General features: G+C 42.1%; 1 protein-coding gene across 4 annotated transcripts in view; it reads left to right on the forward strand.

Annotated features, from left to right (window-relative positions):
- LOC145404583 (eukaryotic elongation factor 2 kinase-like) overlaps positions 1 to 14,532 on the forward strand; it is a 62,262-nt gene that overhangs the window by 29,412 nt on the left and 18,318 nt on the right. For all 4 annotated transcript variants that reach the window (XM_080276092.1, XM_080276096.1, XM_080276093.1 and 1 more), the window contains one exon: positions 3,546 to 3,599. In XM_080276092.1, the coding sequence (XP_080132218.1) occupies positions 3,546 to 3,599 (54 nt within the window). The remainder of the gene's footprint in view (positions 1 to 3,545; positions 3,600 to 14,532) is intronic.

Below are 14,532 nucleotides of genomic sequence, written 5' to 3' on the forward strand. Positions count from 1 at the left end.
GCTGGTTTTGGTGTCATTTTAAAGCTGGATAGCAATGCTTTATCGTGGTATATTCAAAAAAGGAAAACAAAGAAATTAAAAAGTCAAAATGACAAGTTGAAGTTAGGCAGAAAACAAAATTTTATACCTTGTCGTATAAAAATACTTGCCAAGTGTAAAGTAATAAAGATATATAAATCTGGATTGAACCATGCAAAACTACAATAAATTACCTTTACAGTGATATATAGTTTATGGCTATTTATGCATGTTATTGCATGTCTCTTCGTTATGATGCTTAAAATTATCATATACAGTCATCCCATAACATTCATGGGGGTTAGGTAACAGAGACACCCCCTAATGTTAAAAATCTGCGGATATCTGCTGCCCCCCCTTAAAAACGCCTCCGGACCCCTCATTTCCTTATATAACAAACAAAAAAACCTATGTGCTTGTTTACAACCACTTTATTTAATACAAGAACACTAAACAACTACTTTATTTAATACAAAAACACTAAAAGTTGAAAATAATGAATAGTGTACTCATGCATGGCCTCTTTTGACAATTGTGCCCATCCCAGCCCCCTCCAAAAGGAAGAGTGTTACAGTATATTTCATTCACTGGACAATGCCAATACTGCACTAAAACAGCCACGAACTGTGCCAGGGATAATGTTACAGAGTCAGCAGAGTTCAGTGAGATAATTTTTTTTTTCTGTAGCCATCCGCGGATATTCAAAACCGTGAATGTTAAAACTGCGAATATTAAGGGATGACTGTACAGTAATCCTTCCAAGATCCGATGTAATAGAGCCCAAGCAACGTCCGGGACTTGGTCTCGTCTGGGACTTGGGAAGAATGCCCCTGGACAGGTACTTACAGACCCCAACCCAACCTAACTTTGAAAACCACCTAAATAACTTCCTACTGAACATGCATAGAGTAGGACAATTTAGAGTAGGAATGAACACACGTTTTGTGTGTGTGTGTGTGTGTGTGTGTGTGTGTGTGTGTGTGTGTGTGTGTGTGTGTGTGTGTGTGTGTGTGTGTGTGTGTGTGTGTCCCAGATCCCAAGCCCAAAATGTCCAGGACTTGGGGTGTCCGGGTCTTGGGCATCCAGGTCTTAAAGGGATTACTGTATCTATATACAGTAACCTCTTTAATATCCGGACACCAAGTATCCGGACTCCCCAGTGCCCGGATGTTTTGGGCCTGGGCCTTCGGAACCCCAAAATTGCCCCAAAACACAAAAAAAATCCTTTTTTTTTTTTTTTTACCCGTAATTTGAACTTGGCGCGCAGCGCCGAACAGCTGTGTTTACGCACGGCCTCTTTCTTCCTCCCCTCCCGGGCCTCCCCAGTTACCACCTAACGACCATCCAGGCTAGACCGTCACTGCAATGGATGCCGCACGTGCTCGTTTTTGTGAATAAACAGTGAATAAACTGCAATACCCTGCCACTAGACCACATGGGAATTTACAGTGTTGTGCAGTGTTAAGAAATTAGATTTTAGAGTCCAAAGGATTAAATGCAGAGTGCAAACTGGCAGTTGAAACTGGCATGGCACAAGTAAGAACAGAATGTGCAGTGTTAAACAATTATAACTCATAGTGCAAAAGGATTAAGTGCAGCACAACACTGGATTATTGTACGTGCTTCAAGAGCATTTTCACCACTGACAGAGCCTTTAGAGGAGGCGGGTTAATCTTCGCAACAGCCACGGACATGTTTTAAGTACCCTGTACATTGCTGAATATTTTCCATACTCGCTTCTAAATCCTCATTCTCTGGTTCCTTTTCATTTATTTCATGCTTTCTGTCCCTTATTTGTGTGAATAGGGTCTTAAATAGGTGCTATGCATGTCCAGTAGGGAGTTATGTAAGTGGTTTTCTGAGTTAGGCTGGGTTACGGTCCATAAGTACCAGTCCAAGAGGCAGGGGCCCAGTATACGGACGATCCCACTTTCCGGACATGCCTTTGGCTATATTACATCGGATATTGGGGAGATTACTGTACAGTATATAGTGTATAAAACTGAGTGAATATATTTATGAGACTTTGTGCAGCCAAGGGGGTAGTGATGAGTGGTGATGATGATGATATGTTTTGTCGCTGCCAGTTTTGAACTTTGGCATCAGGGAATGGGCAATAAATATATACAGTATTTAGTAAGCAGTAGAAATTGTATTTGGTCTCCTTTTGTGTAGGGATTTGGCAGCCTGATCATTCTTCAGTAACATATTGGAAATACAGTAGTCTCATCTGTTGATCAGAACAAAAGGTTAAGGTGTGATTATACCTGAGGTTTCCTTTTTTCCTCTGACTGTATATCCTTAAAATTAGTTAAGGAACTTTGTCAGGGGTTGTTTGTACAGTGATCCATTGGTTATCGCACCTAACTGGTATTGCGTCAAGTATGTGATTATGAAACTGCACGATAACAAAAGCCCAGATCTTACGAGATTTATTCTAACTGGTACTGGGTACCTCACTTGTAAACCTAAATTTTCCCTTTTACAACAGTTAAGACCCTCTACAGTCTTGCATACTGTTATGGTAAGTATCAAAGACACATAGGCAGTGTTAAGGTAATAGAAAATGATGAAATGGCCATAATAAGGAAGAAACATGTATAATATAGAAATCTGAGATAGGCCTACGTAAGGTGTTCAAAGGCTGGGGTAGGGAGTTTATGGTCTCCACCATCTGGGATTAACTACAGGTAAATTCCGATATACGATACTCCTATATGCTATACCCTGGATTGGCGATGGGGATAGAAATACCACCCCCACCCTGCCAACGATGGCCAAACCCCGGTATAACATTTTTTTTTAAATTTATTTTGATGATATTTTAGACTCAGATTTTGTGTGTAGGTTGATTTATAAACAGTTTTTAGACTTAGATTAATGTGTTTTAGTCATAGTTGGGGTGAACATTGTCATTTGGGGATACAGTTTACTAAGTTTGATTTTTTCCAGACATTTTTGATGATTTTTAAATTTTATTATTGGGTTTAGGTGAGTTGTAAACTGCTGTTAGGCTTAGTTTAGCTTGTTTGAAAGCTATTTGGGTGTTAGGTTACCTAGAAACTCATTTTTGGACTCATTTGGGTGGGTTTTAGGACATAGCTGGGGGGGAGGGGGATCCCAAGGCTCAAAAATGCATCTCTATACTTTACCTGTTAAATCTACCTCCATATACGATACCCCGCCTAACGTTGTTGTTGTTGTTGTTGTTGTTGTTGTTGTTGTTTACGTATCCCATTGTTAAACCAGGGTTGACCTGTACATGAATAGGGACTCATCTTTTAATCCCTCATAGCCATCAGAACCACAGATTTTGCACCGTGATTGTTGGCAGAAACCAGCTCAGATATGGGATAACAGTGGGAGTACAGATTTTCATCTAGCAGTGATAATGAAAACCACAATAACCAAGAGTGCAATAACCAAAGGATCACAGTGATGTAGTATGTGATTGTATATGCCATCCCTTAAAAAAGTAGATGGGTTTATTTGGCTTTGAAGTAAAACATTGTTTTGTATATTTTCAGATGGATGCAAAACTTTGGGGAGAAGAGTACAACAGACACAATCCACCAAAAAAGGTACAGTGTACAGTAAAAATCCCTAAATCTGACACCTAATAGTATGGAAATCCCAGTAGTATGTCATGTGTGGAAGCCTTTTACAAAGTTGAAAAAACATTGATAATCGTATCATTTGTAAAGGCCCCAGCATGCTTTCATGCATTGGCCTTAGTCACTTAAGAATAATGATAATAGTAATCAAAGAAAAGGTAAGGATAATAAAGGAAGAGAAAGAGTGAAGTGTAATTAAGCATGTAGTAGTAGTAAAGTGTTGGGGGACAGTGAGTGAATACAGGAATAAGGACTGAAGAGTAAACGTTGTACAGTACAACTTCCAGTATTCAAAATGCTTGCGTCCATGAACTTTAGAGATAGCATATATCTATCTGTGTCTTATTCTCGCAGTTTAAGCATACTTTGAATCATGTTTTGTAGCAGGGCTAGCCAGCCTACTGCAGGAATCATTTTCCATTGTCTTTGTAACATGGTCCTTATCCTTTTATCCTCTGATTCAAGCTAATGATAATTGCCAGTACATTACTGCACTTGCTGTAAACTGAGAAATGTTTTTTTTGCCATGTTCCCCACCTTCTATATGCCCAATTGTGATTGTAAATACTTAGCAGCTGTATTCATATGTAACATCCACCAGAGAAGTTGTAGGGGATAATAAGTTGCCTGTAAAAGCAGAACTAGAGGGGATGTACATAATGCATTACAGAAAATCATGATAGTAGTACTGTAATATTTTTCTTTTACCATCCATCCATCATCCAATCCTACGTTGCCCCATGAGGGGCGTAGGAGCTCGGGGCTAAGCAGATTGGTCCTAACATTTAAGATGAGAGTGCCTAGCCTCACTCATCCCTGAGTGGCATTATGTGAGCAATAAACCCCAACCACCCCATGGATATAAACCGTCACCAGCTTAATCCACTTTCAGCACCTTAACCCCTTAACTGCGGGGGCGTCACTTTCGTGACGCTTGGGAGCAAGGGATCATACCGCGAGGCGTCGCTTTTGTGACTCTGTGTTATTTTGAATTCACCCAGGCTTCCAAGTGGTGGCTTGTATCATCTATCAGTACTGCCAATGTCCAACACTAGTCAGCACTCCTAATCTCATCTGTACTCCCATCCATTGTTGACAATTTAGCCATTTCTCCCCATTCTTGACTCCCCTCCCTACCCCCCCTCCATTACCCTATCCTCTCGCCTGCCCAGCCGTGCTATGCTAAGTAAATCATCCCTGGAATTTTTCACTGATTTCATCCATTGAAATAAGCCCTGTGCCCTATTCTTATACCAAATAATATATTCAAGAAAGAAATAAGGTAAGTGAGAGTGCCATACACCTGGAATTGGCTAATTATCACCTGACAACACCTCACGTGCACTTGTTCGCTAATTTTCGCTGTTTATTTCCCCTTGAAATATGCCGTATAATCTATTTTCGTAATAAATATACATATAAGGAGGGATGGGAGAAGCCTAAGTGATATTTACATTCACCTGGAACTACCTAATTTATAATGTATTGTCTAGATTTCCTGCCAATCATTTCACTGCTATATATTAGCTGCTGTCAAGAGGCTAACATTGGCAGTAATGCATTTCCCTAGGTAGGCCACCACCCTGGCCCACCCTTATCAGTTCACTCTCATCTTCCAATGTGGAGGTACGTCTGTTTGCTCTTGCTGACTTCAGGGACTTTTCACCCCCATGCAAAGGGCCCTGTGACCTTTACCCCCTACTAAACCTCGTGTGGAAAGAGTTAAAGAGCTGACAATTGATAAAAGAGTGACTACGATCTTTTTATTGAGTAAAACAGTGCAAGTGGAAATGTAAATAATGTGTAAACAGCAAGTGAAAGTAATGAATGTAAATATACGTGAACAATGGAAAATAGTTTTATAAGTTACTTCAAGCGACAGTGCATAACACTGTGTAAATAAAATAGAAATGTAAATAACGTAAATAAAATAGAGAACGTAAATAGAAATGTAAATGAGTAGTATTATAAGAATACGAGTATATACCCTAGGAGTAATGAAAGTGAAAGTTTCACTCTAGCATGTCTGAATACTATGAGTTATGAGAGTGAAGGTGAAAGTGACATTCACTCACAATGCTAGTATACAGGACGAGAAAGTGAATGCTACTTATTTTACTGAAAGAAATTGAATCCCTACAGTGACAATAAACTAATACTACTGAAGGAAACTTATGGATAAAGACTGTAGATATATATAAGTGTTATATAGTAATAGAAGTATAAAGTGTGAGGGGTTTTATGAATAATAAATGACAGAATACCAACAGCGAACTAGCACAAGTGGGAAGGTCATACGCGCTCGTAATTTTCATTGCTTTCACAGTGGTTTTTATTTGGAGTATGGATCCCAGACTACTTGATAATCATAGAGTAGTGTTTATAGTGTTAATATCTGGCTGTGGTAATCATATTACGGTTTGTCGGGAAGTGTAAAGTGGAGACTTCGTTACCCAACTTCAGGGGTCTCCACAAGGCCTACGGTAATCGACGAAGGCTCAACAAACATCCCAGGAGAAAGCTGAAGGTATGTGCCATATGCATATATAATTCTAATATTCTAGGACTAATAACTGATTTTTGGCAAATATTGTTTGAGAGTCTGTCGGAGCCCGAATAACCCTGCTGGAGACGCAAAACATTGGGAAACATGCCCGCGGTGTAAGGGTTAATTACCCACTATACCACTAGGCGCCATAATTTGGTTATATGGCTACCACCCAGCATAGTAAATGGTTTCTTGGTGTACAGCAGGTGAAAAATTTGCTTTGCTGGAGTAAAACAATAATAAGGATATAAGTGGATTCATAACAGCATGTAGGTGGGATGTTGAAACTTGCACAATACTGTATGTATACCATCGACTATATATACAGTACTGTATATATATATATATATATATATATATATATATATATATGGAGCCTCTGTGGTATAGTGGTAAAGTGTGCAATTTTGTACACTGAAGAACGAGGGTTCACGCCCCGCCAGGGTAATAAACTTTGGGAGCGTTCTTCTGGCCACGTACTGCTTGGCGGACATCAGGGGTGCTGTGGTTGAACCAGTGTCGCATGCTGTAAAGTGTGCTTGCATCTAGTCGGCTTGCGCAGGCCGAATACACTTAGTTCACAGACTGCACACACATCCAAAGCCACTACAACACTACAATTACAGTTACAAGCACTTCTCACCTACATACAATCTCTACCAGACAGCCTAAGTCACTTGGTAGAGACGCATTGGCTGTATCGTCCCCACTTCGGTAGGGATAGGCCGGTCCTGCAGTGGACACTCAAATGGATGATGAGATGAGATGAGACGATATACTGTATATATATATATATATATATATATATATATACAGTATATATACATATAAACACAGTATTATATATATATATATATGTGTTTATATATATATATATATATATATATATATATATATATATATATATATATATACAGTAATCCCTCTAATATCCGAACGCCCAATATCCGAACATCCCCACTAACCGGACATAATCCTCCTGGGATCCAATATTCCCAAAATGGGCCAAAAACCGCAAAAAATTCGAAAAAAATCTGACTTTTTTCCCTCCCATAATTTGAAATTCCCGCCTGGCACCAAACAGCTGTTACAGCATGGTCCCTTCACCCCTTCCTTCATCCCCCTTCCCCCTCCCCTGTCAGGTTGCCATTTGGTAGTTTTCATTACCAATTGTGGGCCAATTTGGTAATGAAAAATTCGTTTGGTAATGAATTAGAATAATGCATTACCAAATGGATTTTTCACATGTATGAAGATACACAGGATGGAGATGGTGGATTGTTTGCTCTCTCTGATTAATCTGCTACCCTACATAATGTGAAAATAATCAACATGGTGTTAGTTATAAGGAGAGTGATTACATGTATTTCCACTTGTATATATAATTAGTGAAGAATATATGCTAGCTTTACGAATTTGGTAATGAAAAGTTATATTTGACAATGAAAGTTGAGGAGATTGGTAATGTGGCTGTTGCGATCTGGCAACTCTGTTGCCCCACCAACATCAACAGTCACAGCTTAACTCCGATGGAGAGCAGATACTCATAACAGTGCAAGCCACAGGTGCTTGTTTTTTGTGAATAAACAGTGAATAAAGTGCAATACCTTGCCACTAGAACACACGGGAATTTACAGTGTTGTGCAGTGTTAAGAAATTAGAATTTAGAGTGCAGAGGATTAACTGTGGACTACAAACTGGCGGTTCAAACCAGTCCAAGAGCAAGGGACTTGTAAGTACCCAGAATGTTTAATATTGTATAAACTCATCTCTAAAACCTCATTTTATGGTTTTGCATTTATTTCAGTCTTTTATGTCCCTTATTGGTGTGATTTGGGTCTTAAATAGGTGCAATGCATGTCCAGAGGGAGTTGTATAGGTGTTTTTCAGAGTTAGGGTCCATAAGTACAAGTCCATAAGCTGGGGCCCAATATCCGGACAGGACCACTATCCGGACCTGCCTATGGCTCTATTGATCCGGATATTGGAGGGGTTACTGTATATGTGTGTGTGTGTATATATATATATATATATATATATATATATATATATATACACAGTAATCCCTCTGCTTTCCGGAAGCCCATTTTCCGGACATCCTCACTTACCGGACATTGTGGGCCTGGACCATCGGAACTGAAAATGGCCAAAAAAAGAAAAAATCCCCCAAAAATCCAAATTTTTTCCCACCCGTAATTTGAAATTGCCGCGTGGCGCCAAACAGCTGCTTACTCCATGGCCCCTTCACCCCTTCCTTCCTCCTCCTTCCCCCCTTCCCTGTCAGGGTTGCTGTTTGTTATTTTTCATTACCAAATGTGGACCAATTTGGTAATGAAAAATTCGTTTGGTAATGAATCAGAATAATGCATTACCAAACGGATTTTTCACATGTATGAGGATACACAGGATGGAGATGGTGGATTGTTTGCTCTCTCTGATTAATCTGCTACCCTACGTGGTGTGAAAATAATCATCATGATGTTAATTATAAGGAGAGTGATTACATGTATTTCCACTTGTATATATAATTAGTGAAGAATAAATGCTAGCTTTACTAATTTGGTAATGAAAAGTTAAATTTGATAATGAAAGTTGAGGAGATTGGTAATGTGGCCATTGCGATCTGGCAACTCTGTTTCTCCGACATCAACAGTTACTCTATAACTTCGATTGTGAATAGACACAAGCCACACGTGCTTGTTTTTTGCGAATAAACAGTGAATATACTGCAATACCTCGCCTCTAGACCACATGGGAATTTACAGTGTTGTGCAGTGTTAAGAAATTTGAACTTAGAGTGCAAAGGATCAACTGTGGAGTGCAAATTGGCAATTTATCTGGCGTTTAGAACTGCAGTGGTGCAGTTAAGAACAATGTGCAGTGTTAAACAATTATAACTCACAGTGCAAAGAATTAAGTGCAGCATAACACTGGATTACTGTACATGCTTCAAGAGCATTTTCACCACTGCCAAAACCTTAGAAAAGCAGCCACAAACGTGATGTAAGTACTCTGGCTGAGGTACAGTCACTTCTAATTCCTCATTATTTGGTTCCTTTTCATTCATTTCATGCTTTATGACCATTATTGGTGTGAATAGGGTCTTAAATAGGTTTAAATGGGTGCTATGCATGTCCAGTAGGGAGTTATTTAGGTGGCTTTTAAAGTTAGGCTGGGTTAGGGTTTATAAGTACCAGTCCAGGAGGCTGGTGCCCACTATCTGGACAGGACCTTTTTCCGGACGTGCCTTTGGCTCTATTACGTCGGATAGTTGAGGAATTACTGTATATATATATATATATATATATATATATATATATATATTGTATATCTATCTATATATACTGTATATTATATATTTATATATATATATATATTTTGTATATCTATCTATCTATCTATCTATATATACTGTATATTATATATATATATATATATATATATATATTCTGTATATATATCTATCTATCTATCTATCTATATATATATATATATAGAGCACCCACATACATGGCCATAACCACCTAACCAGCCACTCCTCCAAGCTTGGCTTGGAGGAGTGGCTGGTTAGGTGGTTATGGCCATGTATGTGGGTGCTCACACCCAGGTGAGAGTGAATGGAGATTTGAGTGATGAGTTTTCCGTGAATGTTGGTGTGCATCAGGGGTCAGTCTTGAGTCCCATGTTGTTTATCATGGTACTTGAAGCCCTTTCACGTGACTTTAGAAACGGACTCCCGTGGGAGTTGTTGTATGCTGATGATTTGGTGTTGATTGCAGAGAATGAAAGGGAGGCGGAGGAAAGGTTTAGGAAGTGGAGAGATGGTATGGGGCAAAAGGGTTTAAGGGTAAATGCAGATAAAACAAAAGTGATGATATCTAGGGTTGGTGGCGGTACTGTCAAAGACGAGGGAGAGTGGCCATGTGCAGTTTGCCACAAGGGCGTGGGAAGTAATTCCATCTTGTGCGGTGTGTGTGATAAATGGGTGCATAAGAGATGTAGTGGTATCAGAGGTAGACTGCGAGATAATGCTGATTTTATGTGTACGGCGTGCCGAGGTGAGCAGGTGGAGATCGTCAGACGTGAAAGAATTGAACTTGCTGGTGAATCTCTTGAGTGTGTGGAAGAGTTTTGTTATTTAGGAGACATGTTGTGTGCTGGAGGTGGGGCTGGAGCTAGCTCTGTGGCTTGGGTGAGAAGTGGTTGGAAGAAGTTCAGGGAGCTCTTGCCTCTCCTGACATTGAGGGGGCTCTCCCTACGTGCTAAGGGGTCTTTGTATGCAGCGTGTGTTAGGAGTGTAATGCTGTATGGCAGTGAGACCTGGGCAGTGAAGGAGGAAGACATTCGCCGGCTCAGACGTACAGAAATGACAATGATTAGGTGGATGTGCAGTGCGTCCCTGCGTCCAAGGCCTGGAGGGGCTGGGTTTACAATGGAAGAGTTGAGAGGTAGGATGGGACTGGAGTGTATTGGTGTTGTGATGAGGAGAGGTAGATTGAGGTGGTTTGGACATGTGGAGAGGATGGGGGATGACAGTTGGGTGAGGAAGGTGAGAAGTGTTAATATTGGGGGTGGGGTTATGAGGGGTAGACCGAGAAAGACATGGGACGAGGTCATTAAGTGTGACCTTAGGGTTAAGGGACTGAACAGGGAGGCTGCAATGGATCGTGCAGCATGGAGAGCCGCCATTAGGTGACCAAGGCCGACACATGCAAGCATGTTGGAGCCTTTAAAAACGAAAACGAAAACGAAAACGATATATATATATATATATATATATATATATACAGTAATCCCTCTAATATCCGGACGCCCAATAACCGAACATCCCCACTAACCGAACCTTATCGTCCTGGGATCAAACATTCCCAAAATGGTCCGAAAATCCAAAAAAATTGGGAAAAAAATCGATTTTTTGCCGTCCGTAATTTGAACTTGCCGCGCGCGCCGCGTGAGAGCATTGTTTTGGTTCGTCATTCCTCCGACGTCCGATAGAGCGCCGCTGCATCCTCCCCACTTCCCGCCTGTCTCTCACCGCGACAAGACCTACGCTTTTCGTCATGGCTGCCCACGTGCTCGCTTTTGTGGTGGTGCCGTACTTGCTGCAAGGCCTCCTGCTGCTCTCTGCCCTACTCTTAGTGTGTGTGATGATGGCCCCGCCTCCTGAGAAAAGGAGGAGAGTGGTGTTGACTCTGGAGAAGAAACGGGAGATATTGGAGAAGGTTGATGCGGGTTGGTCTTCCTCTCGCATTCTCCGCGAGTTCAACCTGGCCCGGTCGACTTTGTTTGATATCAAGCGTTCCCGAGACAAGCTCATGCAGTACACGGCTGACTTCTCGTCGAGAAGCAAACGCAACGTGGAGAGGAAGGTTATGTTTACTCCCAAGTATGCAGAGATCGACCGCTCCACGTTGATTTGGTATCGACAGCAACGTGCAGCTGGTGTGATGGTACGTGGAACGGAGCTGAAGGCTGCTGCTGAGAAGTTTGCAAGGCTTCACGACGCCCTAGACTTCAAGGCATCCGAGGGTTGGCTCTTCGCGTTCAAGTTGCGACATGGCCTTACTAACCGTAAAGCACATGGCGAAGCATTGGACGCTAACGAGGATGGAGTGGACGAGTTTCGGCACAAGGTGAAAGGCTTGATCGACAGGGAGGGCCTCACTCTCGGTCAAGTCTATAACGCTGACGAAACTGGCCTATTCTATCGCTCGGTGCCAACGAACACTCTCGCCGATGAGACGGAGAAGCGTGTACCTGGCCGCAAGCTTTCTAAGGAACGGATATCTGCTTTGTGTTGTGCCAATGCTAACGGCATGCACCGGCTTAAGCCCGTTATTGTTGGCCGTGCAAAGCAGCCTCGGTGCCTTCGTGGGGTGATGGATGTCCTTCCTGTCGTATGGTACCATTCTTTGAAAGCATGGTTCACAGCTGTGATTTTCAAAGACTGGTTTCACCATCACTTCGTCAAGGAGGTCATACATTACCAGACGAAGACACTGGGAATTCCTCGCGACCAGGTAAAGGCTCTCCTTCTCTTCGACAATGCACCTGCCCACCCGTGCGACAAGGACTTGGTTGCTGAGAATGGCCGTATTAGGTGCATGTTTCTGCCACTTAATACGACTGCTCTCATTCAACCAATGGACCAAGGAGTGATCGTGGCAACAAAGCGCCTGTACCGTCGGAAGTTCCTGGACGAGGTGATGGTGGTTCTCGAGGACGAGGACGAGCGCAGGGAAGGACGTGACACTCGAGGCAAGCGGACTTTGGAAAACCTTCGCCGCTACAACATCAAGTCTGCGCTGTACAACTGGGCTAGTGCATGGAAGGAAGTCCCTGTGAAAACTCTTGAAAATGGTTGGTCTCGTCTGCTTCTCGGAACAGATGTGGAGTACGATTTCCTAGGGTTTGACGTGGATGACTTCCATGCACGGCTGCGTACGCACGGCGACGATGTTGATGTGGACGATGTTCGTGAGTGGTTGGACGACGACGAGGGCGATCCTGGGTATCAGACGTTGTCTGATATCGAGATCGCGTCTTCGGTTGCTGGTGTCAGTCCCGAACTTGAAGATTCCGACGACGAAGGCGATGATGATGCAGACTCCGCCCAGCAGGACACTACTCCAGCCATCCCCAAGCTGAGCGCACTCCGGGAACATCCAGAGTTCGTCCTAGACTACCTGGAACACCCCGGACTGCGACAGGGAGATGGGGCCCTTGGGACTCGTGGAGGAAGTGCGTGCTTTCCGGCAGCGCATCATCAATCGCCAGAATCGTCGGTCCTTGCATCAGTCAACGATTGACAGTTTTTTCAGGCCCGTGACCCCCGCTGTGCCAAGCCCTGGTTCCACTCCGTTGCCTCCCCAAGACAGGCCCTCATGCTCCGAGCCACAGCCCAGCACATCAGCTACAGTGGAGTCACCGCTCGACGTGAGTTTGCGGCTGTCTTCAGAGTCTTCTGTAGTCGGTACGCCATCACCACTACCCACCGATGCACCCCTTGGACGCCTGCCAGTGATACTCTCGGGCTCTGACAGTGAATAAACAGCAAGAACTTCTCCACTAGACCACACGGGAATTTTGAGTGTTGTGCAGTGAAAAATTCGGTGTGTTGTGTTAAGGTTTTCAAGTTGGGAGAAAAGACTAAGTAGAAAAGAAATTTAACGTAACTAACCTTCTTTGTTTTGGCTTTGGAAACTTTAAAAAACTTGGGAAAAGTTAATGTGCAACACTTAAATTTAATGGAACATTATTTGGACTAAAGTGAACACTGTGAAAAGAACGGACTTCTGTGTGTTAGTGACTAAGTTCAGTGCAAGACTTCAGGAAGAGTGTAGTGCAAGTGCTTCAGGAAATCGTTCTTACTGTCAGAGTCCGAGAGGAGGCGGTTATTCATCGAGGTGGCCAGGGACTTGCTGTAAGTAGCCAAAATGTTTCATGTTGTACTATTTTCCATACTATATTTACCAGAATGTTTCATATTGTATTTTTTCCCATACTATACTTACCAGAAAGTGTCATACTGTACTTCTTTCCATACTAAACTTACCTCATGCATGTGCAGTAGGAATGTGTTTTTCAGAGTTCGGTTAGGTTCGGTTAGGTTAGGTTCGGTTAGAGTCCATAAGTACCAGAATGTTTATTAATGTATGAACATACTTCTAAACCCACATTTTATGTGTCTATTGCATTTATTTCAGTCATTTATGTGCCTTATTGGTGTGATTTGGGTGTTAAATAGGTGCTATGCATGTCCGGAGGGAGTTGTATAGGTGTTTCTCTGTGTTAGGGTCCGTAAGTACAAGTCCATAAGCTGGGGCCCAATATCCGGACAAAACCAATATCCGAACCTACCGATGGCTCTATTGATCCGGATATTGGAGTGATTACTGTATATATATATATATACTGATTCTATCTATCTGTCTATTGCCAGATGCCATAATACCATAAAGGGTGGCTATTTGACTTTGAGTTATTTGTTTTACGGGGAGGGGCACTAACCTTTCACCAACCCACTGGTTGACAAGTAGGGAGCACGTATGGTTTGGTTAGATGGTTACCACCCAACGTTGTAAATGGTTTCTTGGTGTACAGGAAACCATATGGCTTGTCACTCAATGTAAAGCCACCTGTAAAGGAAAGAAAAGCAGTAAGAAGTGATAGGTAAGATGGGAGAAATAGGAAGAGAGGAGGGCAGGCACAGAAAAATAATGATAAAGGCTAAGGAAGTTGTAGGCAACCGCAGCACTACATCAAGCGAGTGGATGATGGTCACCACCACCTACCACAAATATATATATATATATATATATATACCATATATGGTCTTTGAGAGAGGTGAAG

The sequence above is a fragment of the Coenobita brevimanus genome, chromosome 64 (genome assembly GCF_032717465.1).
Source record: "Coenobita brevimanus isolate Jiangsu-jjx chromosome 64, ASM3271746v2, whole genome shotgun sequence".
Classification (NCBI taxonomy): domain Eukaryota; kingdom Metazoa; phylum Arthropoda; class Malacostraca; order Decapoda; family Coenobitidae; genus Coenobita; species Coenobita brevimanus.